Raw genomic sequence first — 19,000 nt, 5'->3', positions numbered from 1 at the left:
GATAATTGATTAAACAAAACCAGTAAGTATTAAAAGCCTGAGAGGTGGTAAAAATTTGGTTTTAAAAGTTTATAAGTAGGTTACATTGTATTACATTGATTTTATCTGTTTAAGAAACGTCTAAAATCTGTGAACCCAGTACAGACGCAGTAGAATTTTCTCCCGCAGTCCCTGAAGCAGGCAACGTCTTGCCGAAACATGGCCAATGTTGGGCAGGCGGATCCGAACTGTGAGAAGCAGTAAAGGCGGCAGCCTAGATAAGTACATAATAAAAGAAAAAACTGATAATCGGGTCGGATAAGCAGCCAGGGAGAAGTAAAATAATAAAAAAGAAATAAAGAAAAAATGGACATAAAGAGTGAACAATAAAGAGTAAAATACGGGGCTATAAATAGGGACAATTGCAAAGTGGTTGTCCTTTAGCATAGCTACCACACAAAACCACTGAACAAGGGTTTCCCTTGTACAGTGGGTGTTGGAGTACAACTAGATTATTGGCAAAACCAGTGGGGGAGTAGGAACTCATGCATCCAAAAAGACAAGAACACAGGAATAATGCATGTGACAGGTTATGGGTGTCCCCCACAATTGAAGCAGTTGTCAATTATGACTGCAGGCTTTATTCAAGAGTTTCAAAACAGCAAAGTTCATATTAATAGACTTACCTCTTTGTCTACCAGTTTGAACTTTGCTGTTGTGAAGCTCTTGAATAAAGCCTGCATTCATAATTGACAACTGCCTCATTGATTATGGTAGACACCCATAACCTGTCGCATACAACAAGATTATTGCAATGCAGTTTATTTAGAAATACCAGGGAAAATGATTCATAAGTTGCAGATGGTAGAGAAAACGGCTGCTCATTATATTGGTGAAATCTAGAAGATCATCTACCAATCCATTATTACAACAGCTGCATTGGTTGTCTATTGCAGATTGATGCAAGTTTAAAAATCTGGTTTTGGCATTTAATATGCTTGAAGGGAATTGCTTCCCTTCTTTCAGGCCGATTCAGAAAAACACGCAGGAGAGCTGGCGAGCGCACAGGCCACTCCTGGGCGCGCGATTCAGGAGGGTCGCCTATGCAAATTAGGGCCCGCTGTAAAAGGAGGCGCTAGGGACACTAGCGCATCCCTAGCGCCTCCTTTTTGACAGGAGCGGTGGCTGTCAGCGGGTTTGACAGCCGACGCTCAATTTTGCCGGCGTCGGTTCTCAAACCCGCTGACAGCCACGGGTTCGGAAAACTGACGCTGGCATAATTGAGCGTCCATCTTCCGACTTGCGGGCCGATTTTAAAATTTTTTTTTTTTTACTTTTTTTTTACTTTTGGGGCCTCCGACTTAATATCGCCATGATATTAAGTCGGAGGGTGCACAGAAAAGCAGTTTTTACTGCTTTTCTGTGCACTTATCAGGCTCCGGCAGAAATTAACGCCTACCTTTGGGCAGGCGTTAATTTCCGAAAGTAAAATGTGTGGCTTGGCTGCACATTTTACTTTCTGTATCGCGCGGGAATAACTAATAGGGCCATCAACATGCAATTGCATGTTGCGGGTGCTATTAGTTTCGGGGGGGTTGGATGCGCATTTTCAATGCGCTATTTCCCCTTACTGAATAAGGGGTAAAGCTAGCGCTTCGAAAACGTGTGTCCAAATGCGGGTTAACAGTGCGCTCCTACCTTCTGTTAGATGATTTTTCCATTCTCATCTACATAGCAGATCATTTTCAACAGTTTTATGACAAGTTTGTGGCATAATCTTCCATTGATTTTGCGGGAGGAAGTTGACTTATTGAAGTTTCGTAAAAAAAAAATTAAAAGCTTGGCTTATATGCAAAGGTAATGTGTTTCCATGTAAGCCTGAGTTTAAGCTTTGTTAATCTTGTGTTATAAAAGGTATTTGGGAATGTGTTTTGTAACTGCATATTTGTATTATATTACTTGTGTTACTTTTTCAGCACTCTGGGCAATTTTTTAAATTTGTAAAGCGATTATGAAATGCTGCTATATAAATGGTTCCACCAGAAAACCCTCGACTAGGAGAACTTACAACTTTAAATGGAAACTGTTCTCATGGTGTCAACAAAGCTCCTTGGACTAGTTCACATGCGAGCAATGAGAGTTACTCCAGTGCTTGCACTTTTTCTTACTCCTGTCTCAGTAGCTCTTCAGTGAGAGTACATCTCAGTGCCATAGTGGCCTACCATATTCAGATTGAGTGTAGGCCAATCTCCACTCATCTGTTGGTATCGAAGTTCATGAGATGTTTATGGCATACTAAACCTCCGGTTCTCAAACCACCAGTTCAATAAGACCTTAATGTGGTTCTACAACAATTCATAAATCATTGGAGTCAGCTTCTCTCACATTTCTCACATTGAAAGTAGAATTTCTTGTGGCAATCATGTCAGCCAGAAGAGTCTCTGAACTTCAGGCTGTGGTTCATTACTCTCCTTATATGCAATTCTTCCTCAATAGAGCAGTGCTTCACAGCCACCCTAAGTTTCTACTAAAGGTGATCTCAGCTTTCTATATTAATCAAACCAGCATGTTACCCATGTTCTTTCTGAGGCCACGCTCATATGAAGGTGAAAATGCCTTTGTTCCTTAGACTGTAAAAGAGGGTTGTCTTATTATAGAAAGAACTCGGCCACATTGAAATTATTTGTGCCTAATGATCTTAACTGACTAGGCATATCAGTTGCCAAATAAACATTGTCCATTTGGTTGGTAGACTGTATTACACATTGTTATGCCCTAGCAGACCTCCTCATTAGACTCTTAGTAATGCTTATCAAGTCAGAGCCATGGCTACATCTGTGGCTCATCTGAGAGCAGTACCTATTGAAGACACATGCAAAGCTGCAACTTGGTCATCCCTGTATACCTTCATGTCTCATTACTGTCTAGACTACTTATTAAAGTGACAGTAAATTTGGACAAGCGGTCTTGCATAACCAGTAATCCACTCTCCACAGTGGGGTCCAGGTTGCTTATTCAGTAATCACTATGCTGCATCCCTCAGCCTGGGATTCCCCATGTGTCATGGCTAATTCAGCCCTGCTTGTTGACAGAGAAAGAAAGTTTGCTTGCCGTAAATGGTGTACTTTGCATTAACCATGCTAAATACCCGGCTGCTTCCCTTCAGTGTAAACTAATCTAGTTAAACTTAGCTCTAAAATCAACTGAGGGGCTCTCCAGGCAATGCCAAAGCAGGAAAACCCATAAATGCTCCATAGAAAAGAAGCACTGTGAGCTAAGAGGGGTCCATTTGGTGCCATCGAATAATATCACCCATGCGTCATGGCTAATTCATCCTACTGTCTACGGAAAACATTCTTTACAGTAAGCAAATCTGCTTTCTGATAAAGAGCAATTTTTCCCCATTTTTTTCCTATTGGCTAAAGTGTGCACCTTCTTATTACGGTCACCATTTTATCTTAACTTCCTGCAGGCATCACACTGATTTTTATAAGCATCAGTGTTGCTTCTTCTTGGTTATGTAGATTAATAATGCTGAGAGCAACTAAGCAGGAGTTTTTAAGAATTTTAATATAATGGAGGACCTTTAATTTAAAGTGACAGTTCTGTTGTCAAAGCAGTTTTGCTGCTGCTGTTTTAAGAGTAAAACAAGATTCTGTTTTAATAATGCTGCTTGATTTTTGCTTTGTAGAGAAGTTCTGCAATGTACAATGATCACACATCAGATCCTTTTGAGAGGAGCAGCTCAGTGTTACATTCTCCAGACCGCAATGAACTTGGCAGACGTGGTAGGTGTTTCGTACTGTTTTTGTTAATTTGACATTATGGTCTAAATTATCAGATGTTGAAAAATTACACCTGCATTCACACACAGACTTTCTCTTTATATCTTTCAAAGTGTGTATCTTTGATTAGCAGTCTTATTTGATCTTTGGTCTGCATGTCCACCTAAAAATGAATAGACATTTAAGGAGACTTTTAGAATATCAGCTGTGAGCAAGTAGAGCAAAGGAAGACCATTTAAATATAAAAACAATAGTACGGTAGGTAGAGGATATGAAAGAAGACATCCATCTGCACACGTATTTTCTCTCATTTATTTATTTTTATTTATTTATTTAAGATCTTTTATATACTGACATTCATTTGCATATCATATCGGTTTACTGATAACGGGGTTAATAAACATAATTTAGAAAATGGAAATTAAAGTTACATGTAACAGGGAGGTGAAGGAACAAGATGGGAGAATAGAGGAAGAAAGAGTCCATAGACCTTAAGTAGGACGATTAGCTAAACGATTGAATAAATAACTATTTACAAGATTCTGTATAGAAACTATATTCTAAACAAAAATTTAACTGGAAGTTAAAATAGATTAGGGTCCAGGGTTTCTTTGGTGGAGGGGAGAAGAGTGGATGTTTTTGGGAAAGGGTGGCGAGGGGTGTTATGTATATGCCAGTTTAAATAGCCAAGTTTTTAGTTTTCTTTTGAAGGTTATTGTACATTGTTCTTGGCGTAGTTCGGGGGGCATTGAGTTCCATAATGTAGGACCCGCTATGAAAAAAGTGCAATCTTTAGTGGAGATGTGGTGAGTGAGTTTGTGGGAGGGAATAGACATGGATCCTTTATAGGCCGCTCTGGTTGGTCTGTTGGGAGTGTGATAGTGCAGGGAGTCGTTAAGCCATTGAATATTCTGGTTGTGTAGCATTCTGTGGATAATTGTGAGGGTCTTATGAAGTATTCTGGAGGGGATTGGCAGCCAATGGAGATCTCTGAGGATTGGCATAATATGATCTATTCTGCGGGAGTTGGTGAGGATTCTAGCAGCTGCGTTTTGCAGTATTTGGAGAGGTTTGATGGAAATTGTGGGAAGGCCTAGGAGTAGGGTGTTGCAGTAGTCAGTCTTGCTAAATAGGGTGGCTTGGAGAATGGTTCGAAAGTCATAGTGATGGAGGAGAGGCCTTAGTTTCTTAAGGACCTGCAATTTATAAAAGCAGTCTTTGGTGGTGGTGTTGATACATTTTTTAAAATTTAGATGGCTGTCTAAGGTGACACCTAAATCCCTGATGTGCTGGGGAAAGGGAGATGGCTGATCAGAGGGAAGGAGGTTGTGGTGTCCTGGGGAGATGAGAAGTAGTTCAGTTTTAGTAGTGTTTAGGGCAAGGTTAAGATTAGTTAGGAGTTGATTGATGGAGGCGAGACAGTTGTCCCAGGTTTTGAAAGCTTTAGGTAACCATCTTATGCCTTGTCTACCATCCTGTATTATAGTTATTCCCTCATCTTTGGTTTTAATTTCATTTCTCTTTAACTATTCATGGGTTTGGTTTTAATCTACATGTAGATGTTGAAGTAAGTCTTATATAAATACAATGTAATAAAAGCTTTTGTAAAAATAATCATTTTCTGACTGAAAAGCATGTATGTGTATTTGTGTGGAGGGGAGAAGAGACTCAGTTGATGAATTCTCATTTAAGTGTGTGTGTGTGTGTGTGTGTGCGTGTGTGTATAAAACTAATGTACATAGCTAATAACTGAATTTAGATGTTCTATGTCTCTCTAGATGCAAAGTATTCTTAATCATAGACCCAAAAAGTCACTTCATAAATCAGATTCATATTTGCAGTCAGGATTACCTATTTGCATCTGTTCTATGAAACAGCCTTCCTGCCTCCAAGGCTTAATGCTCCATGTATGACTATTGATATTAAATATCAAAGGGATATCAAAGCATGGCTATGCTGCTAAATATCCCCCGAAGAAATAGCTAGTTAGCTGGATAAGTCTTAGCTGGCTAACTATAGACCTGCTATTGGGCAGATATAACTTATCCAGTTAACTTAGCTGGATAAGTGATGATATTCAGACCTCTGGTTAAGTTAATGGATGAGTAACTCCTTCCTGAAATGCCCATTTCCCACCTACCACATAGCCAGCTTACAGGCCGATACAGTACAGTGCGCTCCGGTGGAGCGCACTGTTAACCGGCATTTGGACGTGCGTTTTCGACGCGCTAGCTTTACCCTTTATTCAGTAAGGGGTAATAGCGCGTCGAAAATGCGTGTCCAACCCCCCCCGAGACTAATAGCGCCCGCAACATGTAAATGCATGTTGATGGCCCTATTAGTCATTCCTGCGCGATACAGTAAGTAAAATGTGCAGCCAAGCCGCACATTTTAATTTAAGAAAATAGCGCCTACCCAAAGGTAGGCGTTAATTTCTGCCGGCGCTGGGAAAGTACACAGAAAAGCAGTAAAAACTGCTTTTCTGTGCACCCTCCAACTTAATATCATGGCGATATTAAGTCTGAGGTCCCGAAAATTAATAAAAAGTTAAAAAAAAAATAAATTTGAAATCGGCTCGCGGGTTGAAAACCGGACGCTCAATTTTGCCGGCGTCCGGTTTCCGAACCCATGGCTGTCAGCGGGTTTGAGAACAGATGCCAGCAAAATTGAGCGTCGGCTGTCAAACCCGCTGACAGCCGCCACTCCTGTCCGAAAAGAGGCGCTAGGGACGCGCTAGTGTCCCTAGCGCCTCTTTTTACCGCTGACCCTAATTTAAATAAAGTTACTGAATGGCATGGAGAGTGGCCTGTGCGCGTGCCGGGAGAGTGGGCGCTCGCCCACTCACACACAATTTTTACTGTATCGGCCCGTTAGTGCTGTCTGCTGATTGGAATCTGATATTCAGCTATTATCTTTTATCCAGCTAAGTGGCACTGAATATGGGCCTCTAATTTTATCTGTGACACACATCCAGTAAGCCAAATTAGTACCACTCTCAATGCCCTCTCTGTAATTTATCATAAGCCTATCTGGTTGTAAGCAGAACATAAATAAATATAAAATATATAAATATAAAATAAACAGAACTGCGCCGCAAGGATCCTGACCAACACCAACAGAGGAGAGCATGTGACCCCCGTCCTCAAAGTTACACTGGCTCCCCATTAAATTCAGAATCCTCCACAAAGTACTAACGTTGATACACAAGACCATTCACATGCAGACCACTCTCGACTTAAATATCCCTCTTCAACCTCACACCTCCTCCAGACCAATAAGAACAGCATACAAAGGTACCCTCTATGCACCCCCTGCCAAGTCCTCGCTCAGGAAACACGCTCTCTCTGCCGCAGGGCCCGCACAATGGAACTCTCTCCCCCCTGACCTTCGCCAAGAACCCTGCCATCGAACGTTCAAGAAAAAGCTTAAGACATGACTTTTCAGACAAGCCTTTCCCTAAAGAACTGAAGCCATGACCTTCCCCTACCGTTAAACGCTCTTTACTCTATGGTTTTATGTTTTTTTGCTGTTAAACGTGCAATATTCTATGGTTTTCTGTTTTTATAGGCTGTCTATATGTTTACCATCTACCTCCTCCATTATTTCGTGACCTTCCTTTCTTGTTTGACGTCAAACCCTGTTTAAACCGCCCTGTTGGATGTATTTCTAAACTGGTTCAATGTAAACTGACGTGATATGTCTTTTCATGAACGCCAGTATAGAAAAGCCTTTAAATAAAATAAATAAATAAATATTTCCACTTGGAAAAGGATGATATAAATGTTTTATATGCTACCAATCTTATTTAAACTGTAGACCACTTTGATTTTAGGGTGACCAAAAAAACATAAAACTAATAACTAAACAGTGCTGGTGAATGTTAGTTTGAAGGATCCAAGGCCTAGGATTAATGTATTATTTACAGCTCCAGTATTCAGTGTATCCCTTCTCACATCTGGTTTTCTTGCTTGGACTCATGTGCTGATCATACAGCTTTAGGCATTAAGACTATAAAGTTTTATTTATAAAAAATGAGCATCTCAGAAAAAACCTAGTTATTTCTTCTAATTTAAAATTTATACTAATATTTGAGCTCAGAGACTTCCTTTACTCTATATAAATCATGGCTGGGCACTTGTTTTATTTATTTATTTTTTTTAAGAAGTCCATAATATGTATCACAACGCCTCTGAACTACCCCTAACACCATTTCAGATTTAACCTCTGTCACTTGGAGGGTCCCGCTAAGTACTGTACAGTTCTCACTTGCACCTGAGTTCCCATACCAGTAACTTCCCACTCGCCAGCTGGGTTTCTTCTTGCCTCTAGACAACAACCCTATTCCACAAGCTACTCCCTGGTGGATTTTAGGGTCGCTGTGACCCACATCAAACCCAGGTGTCACACAGTTCCCAGAAATTACATCTTCAGACCACGCACAAAAATTACTGAGTTGACCCAGTGACTTACTTTAGTGGGTCACAAATCAGACACCGGGTAACAAACTAAGGCCTGGATTCACCATTATATCGCAGAATGGTGAATCCAGTGAAAACGGGGGGGGGGTGGGGGGACGAAGGGGTGGCGGGCCTGTGAAAGCCCGAGCCATCGTACCACTGCGGGCTGCCGGCTTTTGCACCGAAAGCGACACCATAAAAGGTGTAGTTATTCGGCGTGCTACTGGCGAAGATAACGTATCTTACCTTATTGCCGCCAGCGAGGACATCGCGGAGTCCGCCCCAACTCCACCCCTAGCAAGCTATTGCACGTGAAAAGAGACTTTTCGCGTGCGATAGCTGCTTATAGCACTCGATAAGTAATGGAAAATGACCTCCTAAGAAGCTTATTAAGGAAAAAAGAGGAAAAAACATGAAATGATATAACTTGCAAACAGACAGGCAAAATGACCAAAGATTTATTCAGTTACCACTGCCTAATTAAGATTTAGTGCCTGGGTTCAGGTTCAGGAATAGTCTGTCCTCGAGAGACTGAGTAGAGCTGGGAGAGGGCCTTGGTACAGGTCACTCTCCTGTTCTGCCTTCCAAGACTGGAAAGTTCTCCCAAGTTTCAGCCAGCTCCCCTTGGAGCTGTTGCGGAGTTAACCCATTGTAGCTCAGTTTGCTGGTGCCCTAACTAATGACATTTCAGAATATATAATTGTCTAAGCCTCATTCTGAATTCACACAGCCAGGTTAATCCCTTATACCCCCAAGGACGTAAAGGAAACTCTTGGGCTGCTAATAATCACTGCAGAACCTGAGCTCAGTCGCTGGCTGTGCAGGGTTTCATAAGGGAAGGTATATGTCACGGATAAGAACACATGTCTTACGCCGAAAAGGGATTCGAAATACATATAAAATCCCATTTTATCACAATGTAATTGTCCAGCAAAATGTAGAATATCCTTAAAAAGTAGCTAGGTTACTGTTTTAGCGATATTTGTGTAGGTAAATAGATCCATTGCTCACATTTTTGCGTCTTTGCAGTTCTACATTTTCAGAGGGAATTGTGTATGGTATGGATGCTAAATGGAAAACCATGTGTCAAGTTTAGTATATAATCCCATGTAATTGCTAGAAACTGTTTCTTACACTATTTAAGGGTTAGAACTTAAAACAGAAGGAATATACGAGTTTGCTGGAGGTTTAACTTCTGGGTTTTGTGCAGCTGGACTTTGCTGAGCCCTATACCGTGCTGTCTGTTTCTCTCCCTCTCCTCCTTATGACATATTCTTGCAGGGGCATGGGGGGGAGGGAATGTCAAAGTAAAATTTAACCTTTTAAAAAATATATTATGTTGTAGTTCAGACTGAGCTGTGATCCAGCTAGAAAATAAACTTTTGATATTTGTGTTAACCTTTTTTGCTTTATTCTTCTATAGTACTAATGAATTGTTGCTGCTTGTTTCAGGAAAATTTGTCACTTGCAGACATTTCTAACTTTCTAACGGCTCTTAGATCAGAGGAGTCTTTATGTAGAGGAACTACACTGTGGAAGGAGGTGAGATTTGAAATGATTCTCGATTATCTAAAAAAAAAAGTCTCTGAATTCTTGATTCTTCTAGTTTAGGTTAAAAATAAAATTGGTGATAGAACAGTAAACTCCACTGAGGTCTTTCTTTAGAAAGGCAAAGAAACAAAGGCATCAGAAAAATCCTCATTTATTTCTAAATTTCCTTCTGGTTGGAATGGCAACTTGTGTATGTCTTGCTGAAAATGCAGACTTTTTTGGGTGATTCCATTTGAGACGTGTGTGTATGTATATAGATATCGATATAGATATTTACAATGCTTTTTTTTTTTAATTTATTTATGTAGAGAGAGCATTCTTGCATATAGCAAGGTTGGGGATAAGGCAGTCGTTGACAAACTGGCACCCTGGGCAAGGGTTGCTTTCAGCCCTCTTCCCTTTAAGGCTCGCAAACTGACTCAAAAGGGTGATGTGGCACCCCCTAGGCTTGGGTATCCAGAGCGGTTGCCCATCTTAAATAGGCCTGGTTGAGAGAATGAAATTGTTCATTTTTTGACCTTCTATTTAAAAAGCTGTGAACTAGGAGACTTGACATTCTTTGTACTGGGAGAACATCTTATATTGAAAAAAATGTTTTTGCTGTTTTCATTGACCACAAATTTAGAAAATGTTTGGTTGAAGAATTGACATCATGCCATTGTTTTATGGGGAAAAGTCTGTTTATTTTTTTAATTTTTACCAAAGGCAGCAAAACAAAGATTTGAACTAAGTGACTGCTCTAAATATGTGAATGTTCAGCTCTTTTTCAGAACTATCTTTTGAGGCTTATTTTTCTGATTATGACTTGAATCTTGTATATGTATTTTTCCCAGGACAAGCAGGATGACAGTCCTCACGCATGGGTGACATCATTGGATGGAGCCTGGCACGAGAAACTTATGTCAAGGTTTCTAGAACTTTGACTAGGCACACTGAGCATGCCCTGTTCCATGCATCCACACAGGGGTCCCTCTTCTGTCTCTCTCTTTTTTTTTTTTTCCCGTGGAGCTTTCACATCACGGTTTCTGAGCTTCAATGCGGTTTTTTGCTAGAAAAAGTATTGGAAAAACTGTCACCGATCCTTTCAGTGTTTTCTCACATTTTTCTCAGTGCGGGTCTTTCTTCATTTCCCTCTTGCTTCACAGTTAGGTTTTTCGCCGGTTTCAGTACGTTTCCTCTTTGCCTTTGTACCCAGTGGCAGTGATGCCTCGGTGTCCGCTGGCATCTGACATCCACCACCTCATGGTCATTTTCGTCCCTTTTAGTTCATGTTGCACATGGCTTCGTGGATTTTCACCAATGCCCTCAGTGCCCAAGGACTCTGTCCATTTACGGACCCAACACGAGGTGTGTATCCTCTGCCGCGGTGTATCGCATGACATTCAGGAGTGCCCCATGTGCGACCAAATGACCCCAAAGGAATGTTGTACTCGCCTCAATAAGATGGAGAAGCTCTTTGAGGCGAGGAAGTCCAAGCCATCGGCATCAGTGGCATCGATGCCGAAGGACCATGGAACTGCACCAATAGACACCAAGCTGTTGACACCAGCGGGGTCTTCCACTCTGTCGGTGCTGCTGGCAGATAGGGGCACTGGGGACTGACTTCTGTCAGTCTCCTTCAGGTTGAGGACATTGGATTTGTCGTCTTCGACCTTGACACTGGGGAAAGACCGGGCTGAGCACCGAGGGAAGCCAAGGAAGTATCGGCACCAGTCACCCTCTATTCATGATGCCAGGCTCAGGTTGGCACCAGCACTTGCCGTGATGCCCCGAAGCAACCCCACAGCGAGGATTTCCTATCCTCCATCGATGCTGGGGGTCCATGTTGGTCTCCACTGGTCCTGGTGTCAGTTACCAATCCATCTCGAGGCTCTGAAGAAGAGTCCATTTTGGCATTGACAACCTTTGAGGAGGAGTTGTAGCACAGAGTCCAGCTGGCAGTTGATCGGGCGCTGTGGGGCATCAAGCCAGTAGCACTGAAAGTGTCGGTGCCTGGGCTCTCCCTGCTGGAACTGCTGCTGGAGCATCTCAATGTGCTCATCAGTGGGTGTTACTGACCCAGCACCTAGGGCCCCATCCCTGTGGATTACAGCAAGGATGATGCTCCTTATGACCCCTGGGGGATGACACTGCAGAATCCTCAAAGGACTCTGAGGGTCTCACTTCAGAGCCCTCTCCTCCAGGGGAACGAAGGAGGTCTCCCCTGAGGCCTCTCATTAGTTTTCCTTAATCTCATATCTGAGAGTTATAGAACTGGCAAAAGATATTCACTTGTAGTGCAAAGTGAATATGTTGGTTTACATCAAGCAGCACATTCTATTAGATATGTCATGGCAAGGTTTCTTAAGGCTTTAAGTTAGAATTCATATGTTGAGTTAGGAAAGAAATTTAATAGGGAGCTAATGCAAGCTGATGTAGAGGCGGGAGAAATCTGGTCCCTATAATTAAGCTTGTACTTGAGGTAGTGGAAGGTGAAGTGTCTAGTCCAAGGAAGGATCTGGCTTCCCTGTTTCTCAGGCTGCTACTCTAACAGATGTAAACTTAGATCGTGAGTCCTCTAGGAACAGGCAAATACCTACTGTACCTGAATGTAACTTGCCTTGAGGTACTACTAAGGTGTGAGCTAAATCTAAATAAAAAAAATGAAGGCCAAACAATACCCTGGCTTCTATATTTTGGACTAGCTGCAATACCTGCACATAGGTCTAAGGAAGACCAATGTAGAGAGCATTGCAGCATGCCAATCTTGATTACACCAGTGATTGAACCTATCTGTCTAAGGCCCCAAATGACAAACCCTTTGCAGTGAGATTTTTATGCCTGGATTGACTTATATTATTTTATGTTTTTGTTCAGTTTTGTCTTGTTGTTGGATTGTCCATTGTTAGTTTTTTAAATTAATATTTAAAGTTATTATGTATGTGGATTTTATTGTACATTGCTTTGATTTAACTCTGTTTTACCCTAAGAGTTATCATAATAGGGTGGTGTTATGTACACATCCCCAATTTCTTGCTTGTGGTGCTGTTGGAGTTCTACCTTTAGCCAACCAAGCATCCTTGCACAATTTTTCTCTTAGGGCTCATGTTCATAGAGGTGAACAAGCTGTGCACAGTCTAGATTGCAGGAAAGCTGTTGCCTTCTATTTTGGAGTGTATCAAAGCCCTTAGAAGGTGAATCCAACTTTTTATTTCTTTTGATTCCAACAGTCCTGGGATTGCAGGACTCAATGGACAATTTACAGTTGATAGCAAATTACATCTATCTCTGTTGCTCAGGCAAGTTTGAATCTAAAAAGGCATGTGAAAGCCGGTAATATTAATTTTCTTCTCCACCCCCCCCCTCCACCAAAATCTGCAACCTTAAAAAAAAAAGTGTTAGCCAAATCCCCACCTCTGAACTCCAAAAGTGGGCTATTGGACTGAATACTGACAGCTTCATGGCACACTAGTATTAATTTAATTTATTCACTTCACTTCAAGGTGAAAAGACCGATGATTGCTCCCTTCACTGACAGCTGTCCAGTTTACTGGACCAGTTGCGTTCAGAATTGAGTAACTTCACTGGCTAACAGTTAATTTCCTAAAGTTAGCCAGTTAAAGCTACTCTGCTCTGAATAGGGATTGATCTTTTCACTCAGAGTAAAGTGAATAAATTAATACAGATATGCTGGAAACTGTCAGAGCTATGCACTTAAAGGTGAATTTTCAAAAGGGGTTCCACTCGTAAAAGTAGCATGTATGCGTGTTTATGCCACTTTTTAAACAGTGAGCGTATGCACGTGTTTTTAGTTTCATGTGAACATTTTACTGGAAGGAGGGAAGAGGCAGGGGTTTTTTTTTTAAGGCAGGGAATGGGCAGGATTGGCAACTGTTCAGCATGCTTCGTTTTGTTTTACAATATCCAACACCATCAAGCCCCTGCAGATGTTACAGAACTCGGCTGCCAGGATCCTGACAAATTCAAAAAAGAGCGACCACATCACGCCTATCCTCTACAACCTCCACTGGCTCCCTATCAAGTTCAGAATACTTTATAAAGTTCTGACCATCTTGCACAAAACCATACACAAACTCTCCCCTATTGATCTCACCATTCAGCTGCACCCTCACACCTCGGTCAGACCGATTAGAAGAGCCTACCAAGGCACTCTACACGCCCCGCCAAGCAAAATCATCTCTAAGGAACAGAGCCCTGTTCACGGCAGGCCCCATGCAATGGAACTCTCTCCCTCCAGGACTGCGACTAGACCCCTGCCCAATTTCCTTAAAAAAAAAACGTGATTATTTAAATCAGCGTTCCCAGAACTGCCTGGGTAGCCTTACCAATTCACCGTAACCTGTCTCAGGGCACCCAGCAAGCATGGTATTTTGTATCAAGTTAACTGTATCTCATTTACTAAGTCTTTCGTACCTCATGTACTAATTCGGATCATCCTTGGTGCATTCAATGCCCCTCCTATTTTAATGTTATTTATTCAAAGCTATTGAATGTTTTATTCAACGTTATTATATGTTTAAGGTTCTATGTAACGCTCTCATGCGAAGTTATTGTTCCACTGTAAACCGGTTTGATTTGTTATCCCATACAAGAAGATCGGTATATAAAAGTTTGTCAGGCTCTTGTGGCCTTGTTTTGACGGCCTCTGTTGGAAACAGGATGCTGGGCTTGATGGACCCTTGGTCTGACCGAGCATGGCAATTTCTTATGTTCTTAAGTTAAAAATAAATTAATAAATATTCAAAAGCCCTGTGAGTAGCAAAGTTTACCCAGATAACTGAAAGGGTTCTGCCAGGCAAAAGATGTGTGGGAATTCCCACACATGCTCAAAAAAAAAAGCTTTTCTAAATGTGCTGGGGAGATGCTCCACATTGGTACCATTAAATTTATGTAACTCATGATTGTGACTGGTTATCCTTGGCAAACACCCATTACAGAAAGCAACTTTTGCCTTTTCTGAGTACTGTTGAACTGATAGATTAGTTTTTAATCTTCTTATATTTCAGTGATCATGCACTGCACATTAGTTTTCATTGTTTAAAATTGTGGCAAAGTTTTTTTTATCTTTATCTGAAATTAATAAAATAAAATAATAATAGAGTTGTATTTTTCAGCTTTGTGATTGGTTACACATGAATGATGCCCCACTATCAAAAAGTCCTTAGTTTGTGGACCATAATGCACATCAAGCTAGGTCTTCACTTAATATCTATGTGCAGAATCTTGTGGAAGAATACCTGAAAGCACCCATTTCAAAAGGTAAATTTGAAAATAACATTGAAATGAAGAATTAATCATACTAGTAACATAATCTACTGAATACTGTGGCCTACTGAACTGCTTTTAAGGCTAGTTGTTAATCATAGGGCCATTGGAACCTGTGCTAGACATTTTTTTTTCACTTTGAGGGTGTTCATTTTTAATGAATTCAGTAAGCACCACACAGCACTTGAGAACGTAAGTTCATTGAGCCCAGCATCCTGTCTCAGTCTGGCTCTCTTAGAAGAACCTGGCAGATCCTAATGAGGTGAAGGCCTCTCCATGGACCTGTCCTGCAGAAACTTGTTCAAACCTTTTTGAAATTCAGATATTCTATTAACCTTCACCAGAAACTCTGGTAACAAATTCCAGAGCTTTATTATATGTTAACTTTATTATATGTTATCAAATTTGCGGATTATACAAAATTATTCAGAGTAGTTAAATCACAAGCGGATTGTGATACATTACAGGAGGACCTTGCAAGACTGGAAGATTGGGCATCCAAATAGCAGATGAAATTTAATGTGGACAGTGCAAGGTGTTGCATATAGGGAAAAATAACCCTTGCTGTAGTTACACGATGTTAGGTTCTATATTAGGAACTACCACCCAGGAAAAAGATCTAGGCATCATAGTGGATAATACTTTAAAATCGTCGGCTCAGTGTGCTGCAGCAGTCAAAAAAGCAAAACAGAATGTTAGGAATTATTAGGAAGGGAATGGTGAATAAAACGGAAAATGTCATAATGCCTCTTTATCGCTCCATGGTGAGACCGCACCTTGAATACTGTGCACAATTCTGGTCACTGCATCTCAAAAAGATATAGTTGCGATGGAGAAGGTACAGAGAAGGGCAAACCAAATGATATAAGGGGATGGAACAGCTCCCCTATGAGGAAAGGCTGAAGAGGTTAGGGCTGTTCAGCTTGGGAGAAGAGACGGGCTGAGGGGGGATATGATAGGAGGTCTTTAAGATCATGAGAGGTCTTGAACGAGTAGATGTGAATCGGTTATTTACACTTTCGAATAATAGAAGGACTAGGGGGCATTCCATGAAGTTAGCAAGTAACACATTTAGACTAATCGGAGAAAATTCTTCTTTCACTCAACGCAACATAAAGCTCTGGAATTTGTTGCCAGAGATGTGGGTTAGTGCAGTTAGTGTAGCTGGGTTCAAGAAAGGTTTGGAGAAGTTCTTGGAAGGAGAAGTCCATTAACGGCTATTAATTAAGTTTACTTAGGGAATAGCCACTGCTATTAATTGCATCCATTAGCTTGGGATCTTCTTAGTGTTTGGGTAATTGCCAGGTCTCTTGTGGCCTGGTTTGGCCTCTGTTGGAAACAGGATGCTGGGCTAGATGGATCCTTGGTCTGACCCAGCATGGCAATTTCTTATGTTATGTTCTTATGTTAACTGAAAAAAATTATGTTCTTAATTTGTTTGAAATCTGCTGCCAGTTAGTACTCCAAAAATCAATGCTATCCCCACACAAATCTTATCCCCTGGAATACCTGTTTCCTAGTGCACTAACAGCAAGTATGAAATCACTTCTGTGCATACATTTATTTGCTCACCCCCCCAGTGAAGTTTTCAAATGCCCATTTATGCTTACAAAACACGTAAATGTCTTGAAAATCAAGTTTATATTCTGTTTCCCCCACCCTTTCTTTTGTATGAAGGGGCAATTTTTTTTTCGCTGACTTTTCTTACTAATCCAAAGGTCTTACTTAACTACTGGGAAAGTTTTATAAATGAGGATGGAGAGTAGAGGGACTATCTTCAGAGCAGCTGCTTCACCCCTGTCTTTAACAGTCTGTGCCATTGCTTGAGTAGACTGAGTGTAATGGCTAACATGGTGAAACAAGAGCTCTGATTAATCATTATTCTTGGTAAATAATTGTTTTTAATGAAAATAGATGATTGGGGACTAAGAGTATCTTCATTAAATGAATTCTAGACCATAGATGCTCATTCCTAGTTAGAACTTGCTTTTTTATTACTTTGGATGCTGCATTATGAAAGGAGATTGTTCAGTACAAGCCCTTGCTTTTCTTGCTCAAATCTTCAAATAATCAGACCATTGTTTGTCATGAGTAGGAAGACAACTGCCTGACATTCATAATCCATCTTCACTGAATTGTAACAGAGTGTACATTTCTGGCTGATTTTTCTCATCTGTATCCACCTGTATTAGGAAATAATGTCTATAAAGTAATGAGCGGAATAGAACTGGTGAGCGCAAATTGATTGTTTACTTTTTCACAAAATACAAAGCCTGCAGGACATGCAATGAAGTTACTAAGTAGTACATTTAAAACAAATAAAAAATATTTTACTCAATGCATAATTAAGCTCGGACTTCATTGCTGGAGGATATAGTAAAATCTGTTAGTGTAGCTGAGTTTAAAAAAGGTTTGGACAGGTTCCTGGAGAAAAAGTCAATAAACTATTATTAAGATTAGGGATATGCAATCGTTTAGGACGAATTCCCTGGTTCGGGGAACCCGAAAACCGAACCAAATTTTCCTGAAATTTCTGGAAAATTTGTTTTTCGGGTTAGTGTGCGCTAATGGGAGTTAGCACGCACTAACCCGAAATTTGGGTCCCCTGAATTACAAAGGCCTGAAATGCGGGAAATACGAAATTTCCCATGGTGGGCCAAAAACGAAGCCTGAACCAAAAGGTTTGGGCTTTGCACATCTCTATTTATTTATTTATTTATTTATTTATTTCTTTTGTATACCGACATTCGATCTCTAATTAAGATGCACTTGGGGAAATCTATGGCTTATCCATGGGATAAGCAGTATGGAATCAATTTACCTTTTGGTATCTTACCAGCTGCTTATGACCTGTATTGGCCACTGTTAGAAACAGGACACTGGACTTGATGGTCCTTTGATCTGACCCAGTATGGCAAATCTTGTGTTCTAGTTGCCTCTTCTTTCATTTGTTTGATGTAGTTTACAGCTACTACAATTTTACATGTATGTGTTGGAGCCAGACGATTATATCAGAATTTGCAGAGTACATTGCTTTGAGATCTCCTTCTTCAGGCATTGAATCATTATATGTTCAATGGCCTGCTCTAGATGGCCACAATCTCATGCTGGTTATTTTTCTATTTGTGATCAAGTATTTGCATCTCCCGTGGTTTGGGCGAATACAGCTTGGTTCTCAAGAGACATGAAAGATCAAAGCCAGGGACTTTCTGCATTGGATCTATCACAAGTCATTTGGGACTTCTTGTGAATTCCATTCAGTTTTCCAAGTTTCACCAAAGGTTTTATTTCATTACATTAAAATTTTATAAACCACCTATAAAAAAGCGTTATCCTTGTTTTTGCGTTGTTGGAAGGAAAGTACAGATCCAGAAAGGCTTGCTTGGTGCCATGATGGGTATTGTTGAAGTCCTGGTGAATAGGGAAAAATGTTTTCCTTAATTTTCTGAGCTTCCCATGGGGATGCTTCTTCATATTGAACAGGTGGAGAATAGATAAGACAGCACTTGCAGCGAGGGTAGTGGAGTTAACTTATGTTTAGTTGGGTGCCAACAAGTCAAGTTTTACTATTTCTTCCAGTCCAAATCAGTGTATAGTACTTGGCTTCAGAGTATACAAGGGCTAGCGCCGAAATCTGTAGCACTAATACTAATGTTCCCCCAACTTGTGCTTGCCAACTTCTGGATGAATTTAACTCTGATCTTCAATTTGGCAGCTACATTTTTTTAGGCATTGAGACTATTGTCCAGTATAATTGGTATTGGACGTTTTGCCTAGAAAGTAGAAATGACCTCATAGAAAAGTAACATGTTTGCTCTGGAAATACAGTAAAGGGGTAAAAGCCAAGGGGATAGTTTGACAACCCAGGAATTATAACATTTTATTATCTTTTCATTTTTATGGATGTGATCAGATGACAATTTGCCTATGCCTGACTGGTTTGAAGCAAAGCTTGTTGCTACA

General features: G+C 40.7%; 1 protein-coding gene across 1 annotated transcript in view; it reads left to right on the top strand.

The window, feature by feature from the left end:
* Window positions 1-19,000, top strand: part of LOC115087120 (probable methyltransferase TARBP1) — a 421,872-nt gene that overhangs the window by 61,259 nt on the left and 341,613 nt on the right. Inside the window, exons 8-9 of the mRNA XM_029593877.1 lie at window positions 3,671-3,767; window positions 9,674-9,763. Coding sequence (XP_029449737.1) covers window positions 3,671-3,767; window positions 9,674-9,763 — 187 coding nt within the window. The remainder of the gene's footprint in view (window positions 1-3,670; window positions 3,768-9,673; window positions 9,764-19,000) is intronic.

The sequence above is a fragment of the Rhinatrema bivittatum genome, chromosome 3 (genome assembly GCF_901001135.1).
Source record: "Rhinatrema bivittatum chromosome 3, aRhiBiv1.1, whole genome shotgun sequence".
Classification (NCBI taxonomy): domain Eukaryota; kingdom Metazoa; phylum Chordata; class Amphibia; order Gymnophiona; family Rhinatrematidae; genus Rhinatrema; species Rhinatrema bivittatum.
Note: the sequence above shows the minus strand (reverse complement) of the source record. Positions and strands in the feature narration are given on the sequence as shown.